The 17901-nt window shown below is 39.7% G+C and overlaps 1 protein-coding gene across 1 annotated transcript in view; it reads right to left on the bottom strand.

Annotated features, from left to right (window-relative positions):
* SPON1 (spondin 1) overlaps window positions 1-17901 on the bottom strand; it is a 254714-nt gene that overhangs the window by 176815 nt on the left and 59998 nt on the right. Inside the window, exon 3 of the mRNA XM_040638841.1 lies at window positions 6442-6575. Within this exon, the coding sequence (XP_040494775.1) occupies window positions 6442-6575 (134 nt within the window). The remainder of the gene's footprint in view (window positions 1-6441; window positions 6576-17901) is intronic.

The following is a 17901-nucleotide window of genomic DNA, read 5'->3' as shown; positions in this document are numbered from 1 at the left end:
CAACTTCAAGTCAGTTCAGGGCAGGTTTGGGCCCTTAGTGAGTTAAAAAAAAATACTTTTGGATTTTAGAGCTTCTTGGATTTCCAAATTGCAGATGAAAGACCGTGAACCTGATTTCACTCCTAGACTGTGACATCCTCAAAGATAGCTTCTGAGTCCTCAGTGCCTAGACCCAGGAGGTGGTCAATAAATGTTACCAAGAGAATGAACATGCAGGGATGGCTGGAGCACAGGGTTCACGGAGGGATTCAGGGCAAGAAGAGACTGATCAGGGGCTCTGGTAAAGGACACGGGGAGACTTAAATGCTCTGATTAAAATTCTGGACTTTATCTCGAAGGTGACGGAGAGCCCCGTTCAGCTTTGGTAGGTAAGTGGTGTGACTCAGGTGCTCATGAGGACAGCAAGTCTTACCCCAGAGGCAGGAGCAGAGGGCAAGGAACCAGAGTGATCAGTGAGGCAGTTTATGTAACACTGTGGCAAGACGTGTCTGTGGATGAGGCCATGGATGTGAAGCAAGTGCGAGACAGAAGAAACAGATCCGGCAACTAATGGTACTGGGCGGGGGAGAGTGAAGTCAGAGTTGAACCTGACCCAGGAGCACCGATCAGCGATGGTAGAGTACAGATCGCAGACTCTGGTGCCCAGATCTTCTGTTTAAATCCCAGCTCTGTCACGTACCCTGTGACCTTGGGCAAGTTACTTACTCTCTCCTGTGCCTCAGTGTCTTCTGTAGTTTCTACTTCAGAGGGTGGCTGTGAGGATTACATAAATATTTGTAATGTCCCTACAGCAGGGCATGGCTCTTGACTATTAGTATTCCCTGGGCCCTGTATCCAACCCCCATTTCCTAAGGTAGAATTCCCCAAATAGTTCATCAAGTGACTCTCTCCTCAGGAGCACGATGACCCACATCTCAGACCCTCCCGGAAAGTTACGAATGGGTGTCAGAAACCCAGTAATAAATGTATGTAATAAAGGTGATAAATGTATGAAAAGAGAGGATCACTTCAGGGGACAAAAGCTGTCACATTTAAGGGGACGAGATTTTCTCTGGTGGGGTCTGTACACATCCATTCTATTCCCAGGGGCTCTTTCTTTCCCTCGGTTGCTACTTTGCTATCATGTTTACAGCATTCTGGCAGCAATGCAGCACGCCGGGGCAATGGCTCTAAGGAGGTCTGCCTGGAAAGCCTGTAATTTAGAAATGTTCAAATCTTTGCATCCAAATGGAAAATGGAAATGGTGTCAGGTTTGTGCCAAAAGGAAAGTCGTAATTGCTATGTGCTTCCCTTCCTGCCCTCCTGGGCAAAGGAACACAACTAACCAAGCGGGTTTCAGAGCTGTCATCTACAGACATTTAGCAGACTCTGCAGCTTATTCTACCAGGAATATTAACCAAATACCACAACACAAATGCTCCTTTTTGCAAGTGAGGGTTCTGCAAGAAAGTTGGCATCTCCCCTTTCATCTGCCCTGAGCTTTGCTGCCAGATTTGAGTATCCTTACTAACTTTTTAATGAACTTTCCTCCCAGCATGTCAGTCCACTGTTTCATAACCACTAATGGCTCCCTCGTGCCTCTTGAATCAAATTCAATCTCTTCATCTTGACACTGGAAGACCTCCATGACTTAGCAACGGATTTTGGCCCCCAAAGACCTTCTAATCGCACAGAGTCTGCCTCCTGGGGCTGCCAAGCTTATGCTCACCTCAGTTTCACTAGGTCCACTCCCATCACCTGGAATAACCTTGTCCTTCTGTCCATTTACCCAAACCTTACACAGCCTTCAAGATATATACGAACTTTCCAAGAAACTCTGGTGCTCCCACTATTCCATTCCTCACTCATCTCCTTTCTGACTAACCACGTTTAATTTGTCCCCAGTTCAAGCTTGTCCTGGGCTTGCTAACCTTTGCAGACATATTTTTATTTATACCACAGCCAGGCTGAAAATACCCTGGAAGTTAGGATCGTTGTTTATACCCTGAGTCTTTCCCATGCTCTGGGCACATGGCAGGTACACAGGGAATACTGGTTGGCCAGTTTCCCAAATGCTGCCTTCTACGTGAAAAGAAGGAAATTTTCTCAGCTAGATAAAGAGTCCTTCTCAGGGCACTTGGGTGGCTGAATCAGTCCAGCTCAGGTCATGATCTCAGGGTTCCTATGTCCAGCTCCACACTGGGCATGGAGCCTGCTTAAGGATCTCTGTCTCCCTCTCCCCCACCCCTCTCTCTACAAAAAGGAGTCTTTCTCAACTTGATTAAAGCATCAATTTGAAACCTGTACTTCATGTTATACTTAAAAAGTAAAATATAGAATCCCCATTAAAATCAGGAATAAGCATGAACACCACCATTTAATAGTCTACTAGAGGTGACAGATAATAAACTAAAACATGAAAAGGAATCACAAAGTATACTTATTCATAATTTCCCAAAAGAATGAACCAACAAGCCATTAGAACTATCAAGAGTTCAACAGTGTCAAGATTCAAATTCAGAGTATAAGAATCAATGGCTTTCCTAAACACAAGAAATCAATGATTAGAAAGTATAATAAGAACAAAAAAGGAGCCCATTCACAAAAGCACTAAAACTACAAAATACCTATGAGGAAAAAGCCACACAAGAATGTACAATCTCAGGGGCGCCTGGGTGGCACAGCGGTTAAGCGTCTGCCTTTGGCTCAGGGCGTGATCCTGGCGTTCTGGGATCGAGCCCCACATCAGGCTCCTCTGCTATGAGCCTGCTTCTTCCTCTCCCACTCCCCCTGCTTGTGTTCCCTTTCTCACTGGCTGTCTCTATCTCTGTCAAATAAATAAATAAAATCTTAAAAAAAAAAAAGAATGTACAATTTCAATGAAGAAAAATCACAGTACTTTAGTGAAGGATATAAAAGACCTGAATAAATAGGGGATATTCCATGTTTCTGAATGGGGAAACATACTGTAGGGATGCTGACATTTCCCACACTTAACTATTAATTTGATACAACCCCACTCAAAATCCCAGTATAAGTTTTATTGAACTACAACAAACTTACTCTAAGATTTATCTGGAATTACGAATCTGCCTGAATGGCCATGAACATTTTGAACTAGAAAATTAATGGGTGATGACTTGCTATCAAAACATAAAATAAAATTATGCTATAAATGGTGTGGGTTTTGTGCAGGAATAGATAAAAAGACAAGCAGAACAGAACGGGCCTGTGTGAAGATTTTATATCTGATGAAGTAGCATTTCAAGCAATTGGGGAAAAGACCAACTATTCAATAAATGGATGTGGAAAAACTAACTAGCCATTTTGAGAAACAGAAGTACATTTTGATTTCCCATCTGTGCTGGATAGTTTTGGTTTGCTCCTCCAGATACCTTCTCAAAAAAAAAAAAAAAAGAAAAAGAAAGAAAGAGGAAGGAAGGAAGAAAGGAAGGAAGGACAGACCTGGGACTTTGCAGTTAAATGAATATATGACTCAAGAAACTCGCCTAATTTCCCCGGGACCTCCTCTGGAAAATGGGGGTAGTTTGTTAGGAAGACTAAATCTGATAAAACCCGCTAGATGTGCTGCTGAGTTACTGGTACTAGAAAGTATTGTTGACCTTTTCTCTCACCTCCATTTGGCCCGTGAAAACCTTGAGGGTCATATGTCAGTTATCTATGTATCCTGGATGCCTGTGCAAATAGAAGCTCAGTTACATTTGTTGAAAGAACGAGTGACTGAACTAGCCACACTTGTTCATTGTTAATGGATAAACATATGTTCACATATGTTCATTGTTAAAGGGTAAACAAGAAATGCCTTTCTGGCTTCTGCCAGGAAGATCAAACACTTCTGGTTTGTGAGAACAATAAGTCAAAGAAAACCACAGATCCTAGCCAGAAGGATCAGGATTTTCAGAGCAGGAAGACCCATCGCATAAATCTAACATCTTCCAATTTTCTTCTTCAGAGCCCCAGGCTCTGCGGAGTGACCAGGCAGCCAGGGGCAAGAGCGTGGGTACCAGAAAGCCACACTGGGAACCTGGTCTCCAGGCCAGGAGAACTGAAAATACCAATGGACAATAGGCAGACCACATATGACCACAACAATAGAACTCTGACCCCCAAACTCTGCAGGAACCAGCCTGGGAAGTCAAACCACAATCCCTGTAGTATCAGCCCAGAACATTAAGGACTTGTCAATGATCACCAGCTTCTCTAATTTTTGCCCCCACTGCCTCCTCTATTTCTGACTCAGGACCAATAAGAGAAAGCCAAATAGGCTCTCCAAACCAATCATATAAGATGCTCCCTTTCCGTTAGCCTGCTTCCAGCTTCCCCAAGCTAATACCCTACCATTCAATCACAACATACCTGCAGTCTGCCCTTCCTTTCCCTGTAAAGTTTTCCCACTCCTCCTCCAGCCAAATGCTAGTGATAGCAGCCAACTCCCTTGCTATATAGCAAACACTCAATAAATAGGCCCTGTTTGTTCTCATTTCAGTGACCTTTATTTCCATGGGCCTTCTCCCATATTTCAACTGGATACTAGATACATGTTATATACTGGGGTTTATATATAAGGTTTCATTTTTAAAAGTTCTACTTCTAATTCTTTATTTTATTTTATTTTTTAAAGTTCGATGATTCATTAGTTGCGTATAACACCCAGTGCACCATGCAATACGTGCCCTCCTTACTACCCATCACCAGCCTATCCCATTCCCTCACCCCCCTCCCCTCTGAAGCCCTCAGTTTGTTTCCCAGAGTCCATAGTATCTCATGGTTCATTCCCCCCTTCTGTTATTCTTTTTTAAAAAAATTTCACCGATACAGATTGATGCCAAGAGACAAACTTCTCAAGGAATCTGAGTAAGCATGTTCAGCTTGCCTCAAACTAAGACACAAGTGATGTATAGCCAGATGGCAGCAAAGGGAGGCCTGACAAAGACAGTGCTGGGCTTGGACAATGGACAGAGGCTTCCAAAGACTTCAGTGGGCTTTTTTCCCACAAGCCAGGCACAGCTGAGTCCCGAAGCTGCAGGGACTGGAGTGCCTGGTTGGAATGCCTCCTTAATAGCCCCTCCTCAGAGGTGGGCTAAAGTTAACCCCAGTCCTAAGACTGTAGAAATGTCCACCTGTCAGAGGTGCAGACAAATGAACCAAATATATAAATAAGGCCCCAGGGGACTCAAATAAGAGGAAGATGGTTGGGAAGATCCCAGCCCCTTACCTTCATGGGAAAATGGCTTCTTAGATGCTGTGATTGGAGCCTTGTCCATCTACCTATGACAGTTTGCCTGTCTGAAATCCTAAAATTCCCAGTATCCCTCCATATGGTCTTTAAATCTATTTGAAATAGGTATGGCTGCACTTCCCAAACTGGTGAATGTTAATATATGTCTCAGAAAAAAAGGAATCAAATAAGTTTGGGAAATGCTGGTGAAACCACATTAAACACATTTCATTTGAGTAGGACTTTGCAAAACCTTGAATCTGCTAATATATGTTGTGAATCTGCAAGAAGGGGATACAGTCTACAGCATTTTCTAAACTTATTTAAGTGTAGAAATTGGTTTCCTGCCCACCTATTTACATCTCCCTGAATACCATCCTATGGTATACCATTTTGGAGACACAGGTTTGAGATAATGCTACCTTTTACAGGAAAACTATTAGCTGGTTAACACCTCTTCTTTTTTTTTTTAAAGATTTTATTTGAGAGAGAGAGAGAGAGCTCACACATGTGCACACACAAGTGGGCAGAGGGGCAGATGGAGAGGGAGAGGCAGAGAATCTCAAGCAGACTCTGTGCTGAAAGAAGAGCCCAATGTGGGACTCGATCTCACGACCCCGAGATCATGACCTGAGCTGAAATCAAGAGTCAGATGCTTAACCCCTGAGCCACCCAGGCACCCCAAGTTAACACCTCTTATCATGCATTGTAACTTAACAAAGGGAGGATCAGGAGACCAGACAGGAAGGGGCACACGAGGGCAGTTTTGAGGATAGGAGGAAGAAAATAAGATCATAAGGCCAGGGCAGAGACTAAGGAGGTAACAGCTGGGTCTCAGGTCAGCCTAGCACAATATAAGGGTAGGGGTGTTAAATTCCAGAGGGAGGAAGTCAGAGATTCTCCTTACCTGATTTGTAATTTTTCTTAACCAGCCCTAGTATCAATATCTCTAGAAGCTAGAGCGTAGCCAGGAGAATCACTGAATTCGAAAATCACTGAAATCACTAAAAATAGAGATTTGGGCGAATGGTTCTTTTTAGAGCGTTTCATCAGCAATGGCCCTCGACCCCATTTCAGAGTTAAGATAACCAAGGACAGAGAGATGATGTCACTCATCTGCTGTCCCACCAAAGCCACTTTCCCTTCTGCAACCCCACCGTGAAGCCTTTGACAGCCCACAGGGAGGGAGCATGAAGGGTTCCGAGGACCCCGTGTTCACTTACTTGAGAATCACACAGCCTGTTCCTGCTGGTGGCGCTATCCAGAACACCTGGATCCGTGTCCTCCTCCGTGGGGTGCTTTCAGTGACCGCAACGGGGCAGTTACTCATAAACTGGGTTTCTTCCTCATCTATGATCTGTGGAGAGCAAACAGATTAAAATGCAATGTCACTTTGGGAAGGCTCGTAAGTTTCCGAGTTGACACTTCCTTAATTTTATTTTTAAACTTGTCGTTTTGTGTTAGCAGCTCTATATCCCCAGACACCAGAATAGTGCCTGGCATAGAGTTCCAGTCAATGCTTGTTGAATTAACATGAGGGCAAGGATTTGGCACACGGGCTCCGCTCTCTGGGACCAGGATCTGGTCTTTGAGGAACAGGCCACTAGGTGATGATCTTGCTTATTTCACTATCATAACTACGTCCCACTTCAGGGGAAGGAAGAAGAGGAGGAGGACAGGGAGGAAGAGGAGGGGGAGGGGAGAATCCAAAGCCAACGCTCTCTAAATAGTTAACACTTGTAATTCAGCTACAGTTTCATACCTTGAAATCGAAATGCTAAAAGAAAACACCCCTTTGGAGAAAGTCCACCAAAGTACACGAACTCTGTCCCAGCTTCATGGCATTATTTACTTGGCAGTTTCTACCTCCTGAGCATGTGCATTGTGTCGTGTTCTCCCAACTTAACCATCAAAGTTTCCTTGGACACCGCAAAAAAACTGGTAGCCATTCCCATTCCCCAAGACTGGTTCAGCATTTCTCTGTTTGCTTCGGGGTCTGCTGCCAGAACTTGTCTATCCCTCTAGTACTATTACAGACCGTTAGACCGGGAAGGATCTCTTGCGGGAAATCATTGAAATGCAACAGGTCCTAAGTGTCAACTCCAATTGCTTGGTAGTAGTTGTGCCATGAGTAGTGCTAATAACAACAACAGAAAACATTTATTGAGTGTTTAAGTATGTGTCACACACTAAGCTAAGTGCTTCATCTGAATTACGCATTTAATCTTCAAATATAATTTAATAAGATGCTAATATCTATTTTGTATTTATTTTACTTTTAAAAATTCATATTCCTTTTAGGGAAGCAGGTAAAAAAAATGAAGTCACTCAAACTCCTTAATTCATCATATATTTTTATCCCTGGACAAAGCAAAAGCAATCTTCTATTGTATTTCATTTATCTCTACATTCTTTATCCTACTCTCACTTATATATGTCCTTCTGAGTGTGTTTGTGTGTGTATGTTTATATAATATATAATGTACATATAAAATGTGTATATATTATATACGTTATGTGTGTGTATATATATATACATACACATATATATGTAACTTACTTGAAGTTACATAGAATTGTTTTACATTTTAATGTTTCTTTCACTTGATCTTATGCTTTGAAGATACAGGTTTTCCCCACTATCTGAAAGTAGAGCATACCTATGAAATCTTTTGTAAGCTGGAATGGTATAAACTGAAAAAGCAATTACCATCGATTTATATGAAAAATTTTTTGAGTGTTCCCAGACCCCAAAAATACCCTGTCTTAGGCTTTTCTGATACCTTAGGACACATCTTACTAACAGATGCACAAAATAAATCAAGATAAAACACAGATGCTCACAGACACAGTTCAAAGTTATATGAGGCTTGATGCTGAGATGCTGAGTGTAGTTCGGCCATATCTCTCTTGCTGCTCAGGTTTGCACTGCTTCTAACAGCTAACTGCAAAACAAATGCTGAGTGCTATTTTCACTTTTTGCCTTTTTCATAAAAGTGAAAATCCTCTTTTGATTTCTTTCAGTTGGTGAAAACAGGCACTAGTATAAGTCTTCCGTAAAAGCAAAGTGGCATAACATGAACTTTTAAAAAGTGAGGATACCTGTATGTCAAAGTTACTATATGTGGATGTAATTCATTGATTCTGACTATGGTCTATTATTCCACTGCATGCATAGACCACATTTTACGTATCCATTCTCCCAGTGAGAGGCAGTCGGCTGACTTCCAGATCTTTACCTCCACAAACTTCGCCACAATGAAGCTCTTCATGCTGCTCTCCTTGCGAACCCACATGAGAGCTTTTCAGCAATATGCACCATGTAGTGGGAGGTTCATCTTACTTTTGGAATTCTTCATTTCACAGAAATAACTTTCATCTAGTCAAATTCACCAATTTCTCTCCTATGGCTTGCACTTTTGTGCTCTTGCTTAAAAAACAGACCACAAAGATATTTTTCAGTATTTTTTCCCCATTAGTTTTATCATTTTACCTTTCACATTTAGGTCTTCGATCCACTTAGAGTTTATTTTTTAATACAAGGGAGTAGAGCTCCAACTCCACTTTCTCCACATTGTGAGCTACTTTAAAAAAATTAATAAACTTAATTTTTAAGAGCAGTTCAGGTTTATAGCAAAATTGAGCAGAAAATGCAGTTTCCACAGACTCCCTGTCCCCACACATGAACAACCTTCCCTATTATCAACATCCAGCACCAGACTGGTACATTTGTTACAAAGGATGAACCTACACTGACACATCATCATCACCTAAAGTCCAGAGTTTACATGAGGGTTCACTCCTGGTGCTGTTTATTCTGTGGGTTTTGACAAATGTATCATGACATGCATTCACCACCGAGGTTTTATAGTATTGTACTGAATAGTTCCACTGCCTTAAAAATCCTTGGTGCTCTGACTATTCATCCTTCCCTCCCTCCAACCCCCGTCAACCACTAATCTTTTGTTATAATTGCTTATTACTTCCAGAAGGTTTTTCGTTGGTTCTTTCAGATTTTCCTATGTAGACAATCATGTCATCTGAGAAAAGAGTTTTATTTCCTCCTTTCCAATATGTAGATCTTTTATTTCCTTTTCTTGTCTTATTGCATTATCTCAAATTTCCAATTATGATGTTAAAAGTAGTGGTGAGAGTTGATTTATCTTGTCTTGTTCTTGATTGTATCGAGAAAACGTCAAGTTTCGTACCAGTAACTATGCTATTAGGGATAGGTTTTATTTGTAGATGCTCTTTATCAAGTTGAGACATTCCTCTCTATTCCTAGTTTGCTGAGGGTTTTTATCATGAGTGGATGTTGGGTTTCGTCAAATGCTTTTTCCACATCTATTGATAACGATCACATTTTTCTTCTTTAGTCTGTTGAAGTGATGGATTATGTTAATTGACATTTAAATGTTGAACCAGCCTTGCATTACCTGGGATAAATTCCACTTGGTTATGGTATATATTCTTCCTGTACATTGTTGGATTTGATTGGCTAACATTTTGTTGAGGAATTTTGTATCTATATTCATGAGAAATAGGAGTCTGCAGTTTTCTTTTTTTGTGAAGTCTTTCTCTGGTTTTGGTGTTAGGGTGACACAGGCATCATAGAATGAGTTAGAAAGTAGAGTGTTGGTATAATTTCTATATTAACTTTTTGGTAGAATTCATCAGTGAACCCATCTGGGTCTGGTACTTTCTGTTTTGGGAGATTACTAATTATTGATTCAATTTTTTAATAGATATAGGCCTATTCAGATTGTCTGTTTCTTCTTGTTTAGGTTTTGACAGATTGTGTCTCATGTCTCTCAAAGAACTGGTGTGTTTCATGTAGGTTATCAAATTTGTGGGCACCAAGTTGTTCATAATAGCCCTTTATTATTCCTTTAGTGTCCATTAGATCTGTAATAATGCTCCTTGTTTCATTTCTGATATTAGTGATTTTTGTCTTCTCTCTCTTTTTTAGTTAGCTTGGCTGGGGGCTTATCAATTTTTTTGATCTTTTCAAAGAACCAATATTTTGGTTTTGTTGGTTTTCTCTCTTGATTTCTTGTTTTCAATTTCATTGATTTCTGCTCTCATTTTCATTATTTGTTTTCCTCTGCTTACTTTGGATGCAATTTTCTTTTCTTTTTCTAGGGAGGGAGCTGAGATTATTCTTATATCTTTTTCTTTTCTTTTTCTTTTCTCTCTCTATATACATTCAGTGCAATAAATTTCCCTTAAGCATTGCTTTTGCTACATTCCACAAATTTTGATAAGTTGTATTTTCATTTTCATTTAGTTTAAAATATTTTTAAAGTTCTTTTGAAATTTCTTCCTTGACCCATGTGTTGGTTGGTAATGTGTTGTTTATGGGGATTTTCCAGCTATCTTTCTGTTATTGATTTCTAGTTTAATTTCATTGTGGTCTGAGAGCAGACATTCTATGATTTCTTTTCTTTTAAATTTGTTAAGGTGTGTTTTATGGCCCAGAATGCGGTATATCTTGGTGAATGTTTCATGTGAGCTTGAGAAGACTGTGTAATCTACTATTGTTAGATGAAGTAATCTATAGATGTCAATTATATCCACTTTATAAATTGTACTGAGTTCAACTATGTCCTTACTTACTTTCTGACTGGTGGATCTGTCCATATCTAATAGAGGGATGCTGAAGTCTCCAACAATGATAGTGGATTCATCTATTTCTCCTTGTAGTTCTATCAGTTTTCATCTCACATATTTTGATGCTCTGTTGTTAAGCGCATACACATTAAGGATTATTATGTCTTCTTAGAATATTAAACCCTTTATCATTAGGTAATACTCCTGTTATTCTTGATAATATTCCTTGCTCTGAAGTCTACTTTGTCTGATATTAATATAGCTACCCTTGCTTTCTTACGATTGTTAGCATTGTGTATCTTTCTCTATCATTCCACTTTTAATTACATGCGTCTTTATATTTAAAGTGGGTTTCTTGTAGACAACATATGAAGATCTTGTTTTTGATTCATTTTAACAATCTTTAAGTTGGTATACTTAGACTATTGATATTTAAGGTGATTATTGATATAGTTGGATTAATATTTGCCATACTTGTTTTCTATTGGTTTACCTTTTTGTTTTTTTATTTTTGTCTTTGACCATTTTTATATGATTCTATTTTCTCTCTTTTCTTAGCAAATCAATTTTATTTCCTTTTTTTAACTGCTTTATTAGACGTTGTCCTAGAGATCATAGTATACATTTACAACTAGCTCAAGACTATTTTCAAATAACACTATACTGCTCTACAGATAGTTCAGTCACCTTATAATAACCAAATATTCCTAGTTCCTTCCTCCTGTCCTTTGCATTGTTGTTGTCATTCATTTTACTTCTTCAGAAGCACGTATGTAGGCATAAACATATATAATTGAATGAATTGTTGCTGTTGTTATTTTGAAAAACTATTAGCTGTTAATTAATAAGGAAAATAAAAATTTTTATTATTCCTTCATTTTTTCCTTCTTTGATGCTCTTTTCTTTATGAAGATCCAAGTTTCTGACTTACATTATTTTTCTTCTCTATAAAGAACTTTAAAAACATTTCTTGCAATACAGATCTACTGACAACAAATTCCCTCAATTTTGATTTGTCTGAGAAAGTCTTTATTTCTCCTTCACATTTGAAGAATAATTTTACAGGGTACAGAATTCTTAGTGTTTTGTTTCTCTCAACACATTAAATATGTCACTCTACTCTTTTCTTATTTGCATGGTTTCTGAGGATAAGTTGGATACAATTCTTATCTTCATTCCTATGTAGGTAAGAATTATCCCCCTCTCTGGCTTCTTTCGGGATTTTTTTCTTTACCTTTGATTTTCTTTAGCTTAAAAATGATATGCTTAGGTGCAGTCTTTTTGGATATTTATCCTCCTTGGCATTCTCCGAGCTTCCTGAATCTGTGGTTTGTTGTTTGATATTAATTTGGGGGAAATTCTCAGTCACTATTGTTTCAAATATTTCTTCTGTTCCTTTCTTTCTTCTCCTAGTATTCACATTACTCACATATTACATAGTTGTCCCGCAGTCCTTGGATATTCTGTTCTGTTTTTTTTTCAGTCTTTGACCTCTTTGCTTTTCAGTTTTAGAGGTTTCTGTTGATATTTCCTTAAGCTCAGAGATTTCTCAGCTGTGTCCAGTCTACTAATAAGTTCATCAAAGACATTCTTCATTTTTGACAAGGTCTTTGATCTCTAGCTTTTTGTTCTTTTTTTCCTTAGGATTTCCATCTTTCTTCTTACATTGCCCATCTGTTCTTGCATGCTGTTTGCTTTATCCATTAGATCCTTTAGCATATTAATCACTGTTGCTTTAAATTCCCAGTCTGATCATTCCAACATCTCTGCCATCTCTGTTTTTCCAAATTGTGTTTTTTGCCTTTTAGTATGCCTTTTAATTTTTTGTTGAACAGTGGACACGCTGTCTGGGTAAAAAGAATTGAAGTAAATAGGCTTTTAGTAATGTGGTGGTAAGGTGTTGGGGAGGGGAAGTGCTCTCTAGTGCTATGATTAGGTCTCAGTCTGTTGGTTGGTGACTTGTGCCCCCGGACTGTGAACCTCAGTTAGGCTTCTCAGCCATCCCCCCAACCACCCTCCTTTGCTTTAGGTGGCACTGGATGGATGAAGGGTCTGGAGTTGTATATTTTCCTTCCACCACATGGAAAGCTAGAGGGACCTGGTTTTCATTATTTCTCTTCCCCCAAATAGATTAGGCTCCGATAAAACCTCAGCAGGTTAGGCTCTGGTAAAATAGTTTCTCCTGAGGGCAGGCCCTGTTAAGAACAGAATGCTTTGCTGTATTCAAAGATGGTTTCTTTTCTCCTCCCCCTGCCAGAAGCACAACAGTTTTTCTCTGATACTCACTTTGAGAATCTGATAGAGTTCCTGGAGTTAAAACTCACAAAAGTTTTGTCCCCCATCTCCACCCCAATTATTGGGTGCCTCTGAAGTTTTTAACTCTCAGAATTGTCCACACTGAGCCTCTAACAATCTAGCAATCATAGTTTAGGCTTTTCTATGCTGGCATGTGGAGATTTTTCTCTGGTAAGTTGTGATCCTGTGTATCCTCTTGTCTATCTCTCCAATATTGGGGACAGTGGTTTGCCCTGTGAACTCACTTCTCTGATGGATCTAAGAGCTGTTGATTTTCCAGTTTGCTTAGCTTTTTACTTGCTGTTAGAATGCAGTGTTTACTTCCACTTCTTATATGTAGGATGGGACACCAGAAGTCAACATTGTGAGTTACTTTTACAGTACTCAATCCATCTTTCCCCCACTCTTTTGTGATGCCATCTCTGTCATATATAGAATGCCAACATAATTTATTGTCCAAACAAGGATGAAAAGGCTGTTATTAATCATTGTTCTGGGATAACAGGCAAAACTGGGACTTTCCCAGGCAAATGGGGCATACATTCAACCTAATCATATACCAATATCCCAAACACTCATGTTGTTTCTGGGCTTTCTGTTCTAGTCTCCTGCCCATTCTTGTCCATGGCACTATATTTTAGCATCTAGAAGGGCAAGTCTCCTTTCCTTGCTCTTCTTTATCAATATGGTGTTATCTATTTGTAGGTCTTTATTTTTGCATATATAGTATAGAAACTCTTAAAAACTCCCTTACCTTTCTGTCATTTTATCTTCCTAATGTGATAAAATCCCAACCTTAGATAAATTGCTCACCTCATGACGAGGCCAGTTGTCTTCTATATTAACTGACTTCTATCCTTGAGTCTGCCCTGCTACACTGCTGTGTGTATCTGATAAAAACTCAGCAGGTTAGACTCTGATAAAACACTTCCTATTTGTTATTTTACTTTCCCATTCTTGACAATGATGATTTCAAATCTTCTCGACTCTCCCCAAACCTCCAACTTTCATCTCTCCTCTTTACTTATTGTTATACCTTGTGTCTTTACAGAAAAAAATCAGAAGTCATCAGATGTAGAGTCCCTCATTTCCTCATTTGCATCTGCCCTCTCCTCCTTCTTGCTGTTATAATAGAGGAGCCTTACTTTTCTTACATTTCTGCTTTGCTCCCATCACTTCTTCCTGACTCTAAGAATGACTTTTCTCCCCTCCAGATTCAACTTTTGCCTCAGTGGAATCATTCCCATTAGCCTATTGAGCATATTTGAGTCTCTCCATTTAAAAATTAAGCAACCCGGAGTTATTCCCTCCCCACTTACGGTGTTCCATCTCTCCTCTCCATCACAATCAAATTACTTTAAGGAGTTGGCTATGCTTACTGTCTCCATTTCACCTCCCACTCATTCTCAGCTCAATCCCAGGAGTTTTGGGAATATCATGGTACCTAGGCAGCTCTAGCTAAGACCATTAGTGCCTTTTGCAATGCTTAATCCAGTAAATCCTCTGTAGTCTTTCTTCTTAAAGCACTCTCCCTGCTTGGCTTTAGTGCCTGAGCTCCTTCCTGCCCTCCTCCCTGCCTCCATTTTCTTATCTATGCTTTCTCCACTTTCTTTGGCTGCTCATCCTCCTCTACAGGTCTTTGAATCTGAAATTGCTCAAGGCTAGTCCTAAACCCTCTCCAGTTCTGACTTTATTCTGTCTCTGCAGGTGATCTCATTCAACTCATGGCTTTAATAACTACCTATGTGTGGATGATTCACAAGGTTGTATTTCTAGTCTTGGTCACTCCTCTGATCTCCAGACATGTATCTCTGACCTTCTATCTTCTACTTGCATCTCCTCTTGGTTCAAAACCACCTCAAATCTACCTCATCAGCAACTGACTTAACTATCTTCCCTCTAGCCTGGCCCTACTTCAGTTGTACAAGTCAGAAACACTGGATGTCCTCCTTGGCTCTTCCCTCCCTCTCACCTTCATATATAAATGCTGTCCATTTTACCTTCCAAATATCTCTTGAATTCCTACTACCATCCCTACTAACTACCCAGAACAAGCTACATAATTTTTAATCTGAACTAAAATAAAGTTATTCTAACTAGCCTTTGTACATTCTCTCTTGCCTTTCTCCAATTTGTTCTCTATATGGCAAGCCAAAGTGATCTTTTAAAAACACAAATTTAATTCTAATATCTCCCTCCTTAGAACAACTTATAGATTTTCACTGCTTCTAGAATCAAGACTGAAATCCTTAACAGAGTTGAATCTCTGCCTTCCTACCTCTCTAGCCTCATACTGTGCCATCTCCCTTCTTGTTTTCTGCACTCGGCTACATTGAACTTGTGTTTTCTCCTGCCAAAGATTGACCAATTCCTATTTCCTTTTTCCTTCTCATCTTTTCCCTTCCTCCATCTTCCCCCCTCCTTCCTTCCCTCTGCCTCTCCTCTCCTCCTTCCCCTCTTTATTTCATCTCAGCTCACTCATCTTTTTCATTGAAAAGCCTTCCCTGTTTTCTTTCATTGTCAATTCCCTCCCTTATATGTTCTCACACGACCCATCTCTCTATTTTCAGACACTTTATTTTTTAATTTTACATATATTTCTTTGATTCCTTGATTAATGTCTACTTCTCTAATAACGTGTAAGCTACCTGAGGGCAGGCACCATGTCTCTTAGTTTTTTTCTCATTGTTTCCCCAGTACTCAGCACAGAGCCTGATACATAATAGCTGCATGCTGAAGAACTTGGTGTACTTGCCTCCTCCCTTTGGTTGTGAGATTCCCAGCTCTACGTCTGGGCTGTAATGTCTGTCTTAGCTCTCTTAGACAACTCCCTGGACTTCCTTCTGACTTTAGACTTTGTTTCTCTAGATGGTAATTAATAGCCTTAATTATAATAACAATAGCTACCATTTTTGAGTACTATTTTGACCAAGGACTTTACATATACTGTTTCCATATCCCCCCAAACTCTTAAGTATTATTGGGCCTATCCCTGAAGAAACAACTGTGATGTAGATGGCTTAAATAACCTGTCCAAGTCCCACAGGGGAGGAGCCAGTGTTTGAGCCCTACCTGTCCCTAATGCCTGTGCTTTTTTCCTATGCCAACAGGCCCTCCTAATAGTGTCATTCCCTTATGTTAGGTAAGAAGTTTCTCTCTAGTCAAGCTTAGTCCCATGGAACCACACACATTGGACCAGCCCACAGCTAAATACCTCACTCCAACACAAAATAAATACTTGGTAAATGTAAATAGTACTTTACTTCAGATTTTCTTAGAGGGCACTTAGTTTCCCTTACACAGCTTTGCTGGTGTGAGGGTGGCATTCCAAACAATGTGCTTTTCTTAGACCTATGCACTTGGCTTCCAGTGAGAACCCGCTTTACTGGGAGTCACAGAAAACTTCTGGAACTTTTAACCCTAAATATTTACAATCTTTGGGAGGGTTCCAGGTGACTATATCAGAAAAGCCAAACGTAATTAATATTTAATTAACATTTTTCTATGTGTCAGGTACTTAGCATGGTCACATCATTGAATCCTTCATGGCAATAACTGTTTCCATTTTACAGATGAGGAAATGAAGCTCAGAGTGATCCATTCTGACCTAGCACTGTCTGAAGCCAAAGCCTGTGTTCTTTCCAGTTGCCTCTGGCAAACAGCCCAGTCTGGGATAAGACTAAGACCCTTGGCCCAGTACTGAAACAAAGAAGAATGTCTTCCAAGACATAGGAGCCACCTCAGGTAAATATGATTGTTTATCCACAACCTCAGTTGCCAGATGGTAATTAGGCATTGAACAGAAGGAGTTGTTTCCTTCAATTCAGAGAATGCTCCCAAAGATGTTTGCTTTTCAGAACATATTAGCCTCTTCCAATAAGCCTTGGGTCTATCAAAACCTGCTCTTGTACCTTTCCCCATCTCCCAAAATCTCCATCCTTCTTGTGGTCTGAATAGAGCCACCATGTTAAACGTCAACTACAATGACTAAATAAAACCTTTACCACTCATTTCAATCTGTGATTTCTTTCTGAGTACCTCAGACCAGAAAATTAAGACATATTACAAGGGGTGATTGTGTCTGGTAATAGTATTATGGGTGATTTTTATTTCCTTTCTATGTTTTTTGTATTTTCTAAGTTTTCTAAAATGATGACGTATTATTTTAAATGAAGAAGTTTCTAAAATTTTTTAAGGATCTCGTTAAAACATTACATGGCTAACGTTTCTGTTCTTTATTGTTGTTCTTTTATTTTAAAATTTTAAATTATTTTTAAAATTTATTTATTTGAGAGGGAGAGAGCATGCACATGCGTGCATGAGCAGGGAGAGGGAGAGGAAAGAGAGAATCCCAAGTGGACTCCATACTGAGCACAGAGCCCAACGTGAGGCTTGATCTCACAATCCTGAGATCATGACTTAGAAACAAAATCAAGAGTCAGAAGCTTAACCAACTGAGCCACCCAGGCACCCCATTTGTTGTTCTTTTTTTAAAAAAATATAGGCTAAAATAAACCTTCTGAGGCTAAGTTTAAGTTCAAAGTCACTTGGGAAAGATTTGCTGGTACAGTGGGCTCCTTGGCTCCCCTCGAGAGACAGCTCAAAGGACCTGTGAAAGTGAAGTGAATGAAGTGAAGTGAAGCAAAGTGAAGCGAAGCGAGATAGCCAGGTAGGACAAACTCAGGTTCAAACAGGGGGACAAGGTTTAATTTCCAGAATGCTTCGCAACCTATAGCTAAGGCAACTGGTTGGGCATCTGGTCATGAATAGACCTTTTC

This window comes from Ursus maritimus, unplaced genomic scaffold, assembly GCF_017311325.1.
Source record: "Ursus maritimus isolate PB19 unplaced genomic scaffold, ASM1731132v1 scaffold_23, whole genome shotgun sequence".
NCBI lineage: Eukaryota > Metazoa > Chordata > Mammalia > Carnivora > Ursidae > Ursus > Ursus maritimus.
Note: the sequence above shows the minus strand (reverse complement) of the source record. Positions and strands in the feature narration are given on the sequence as shown.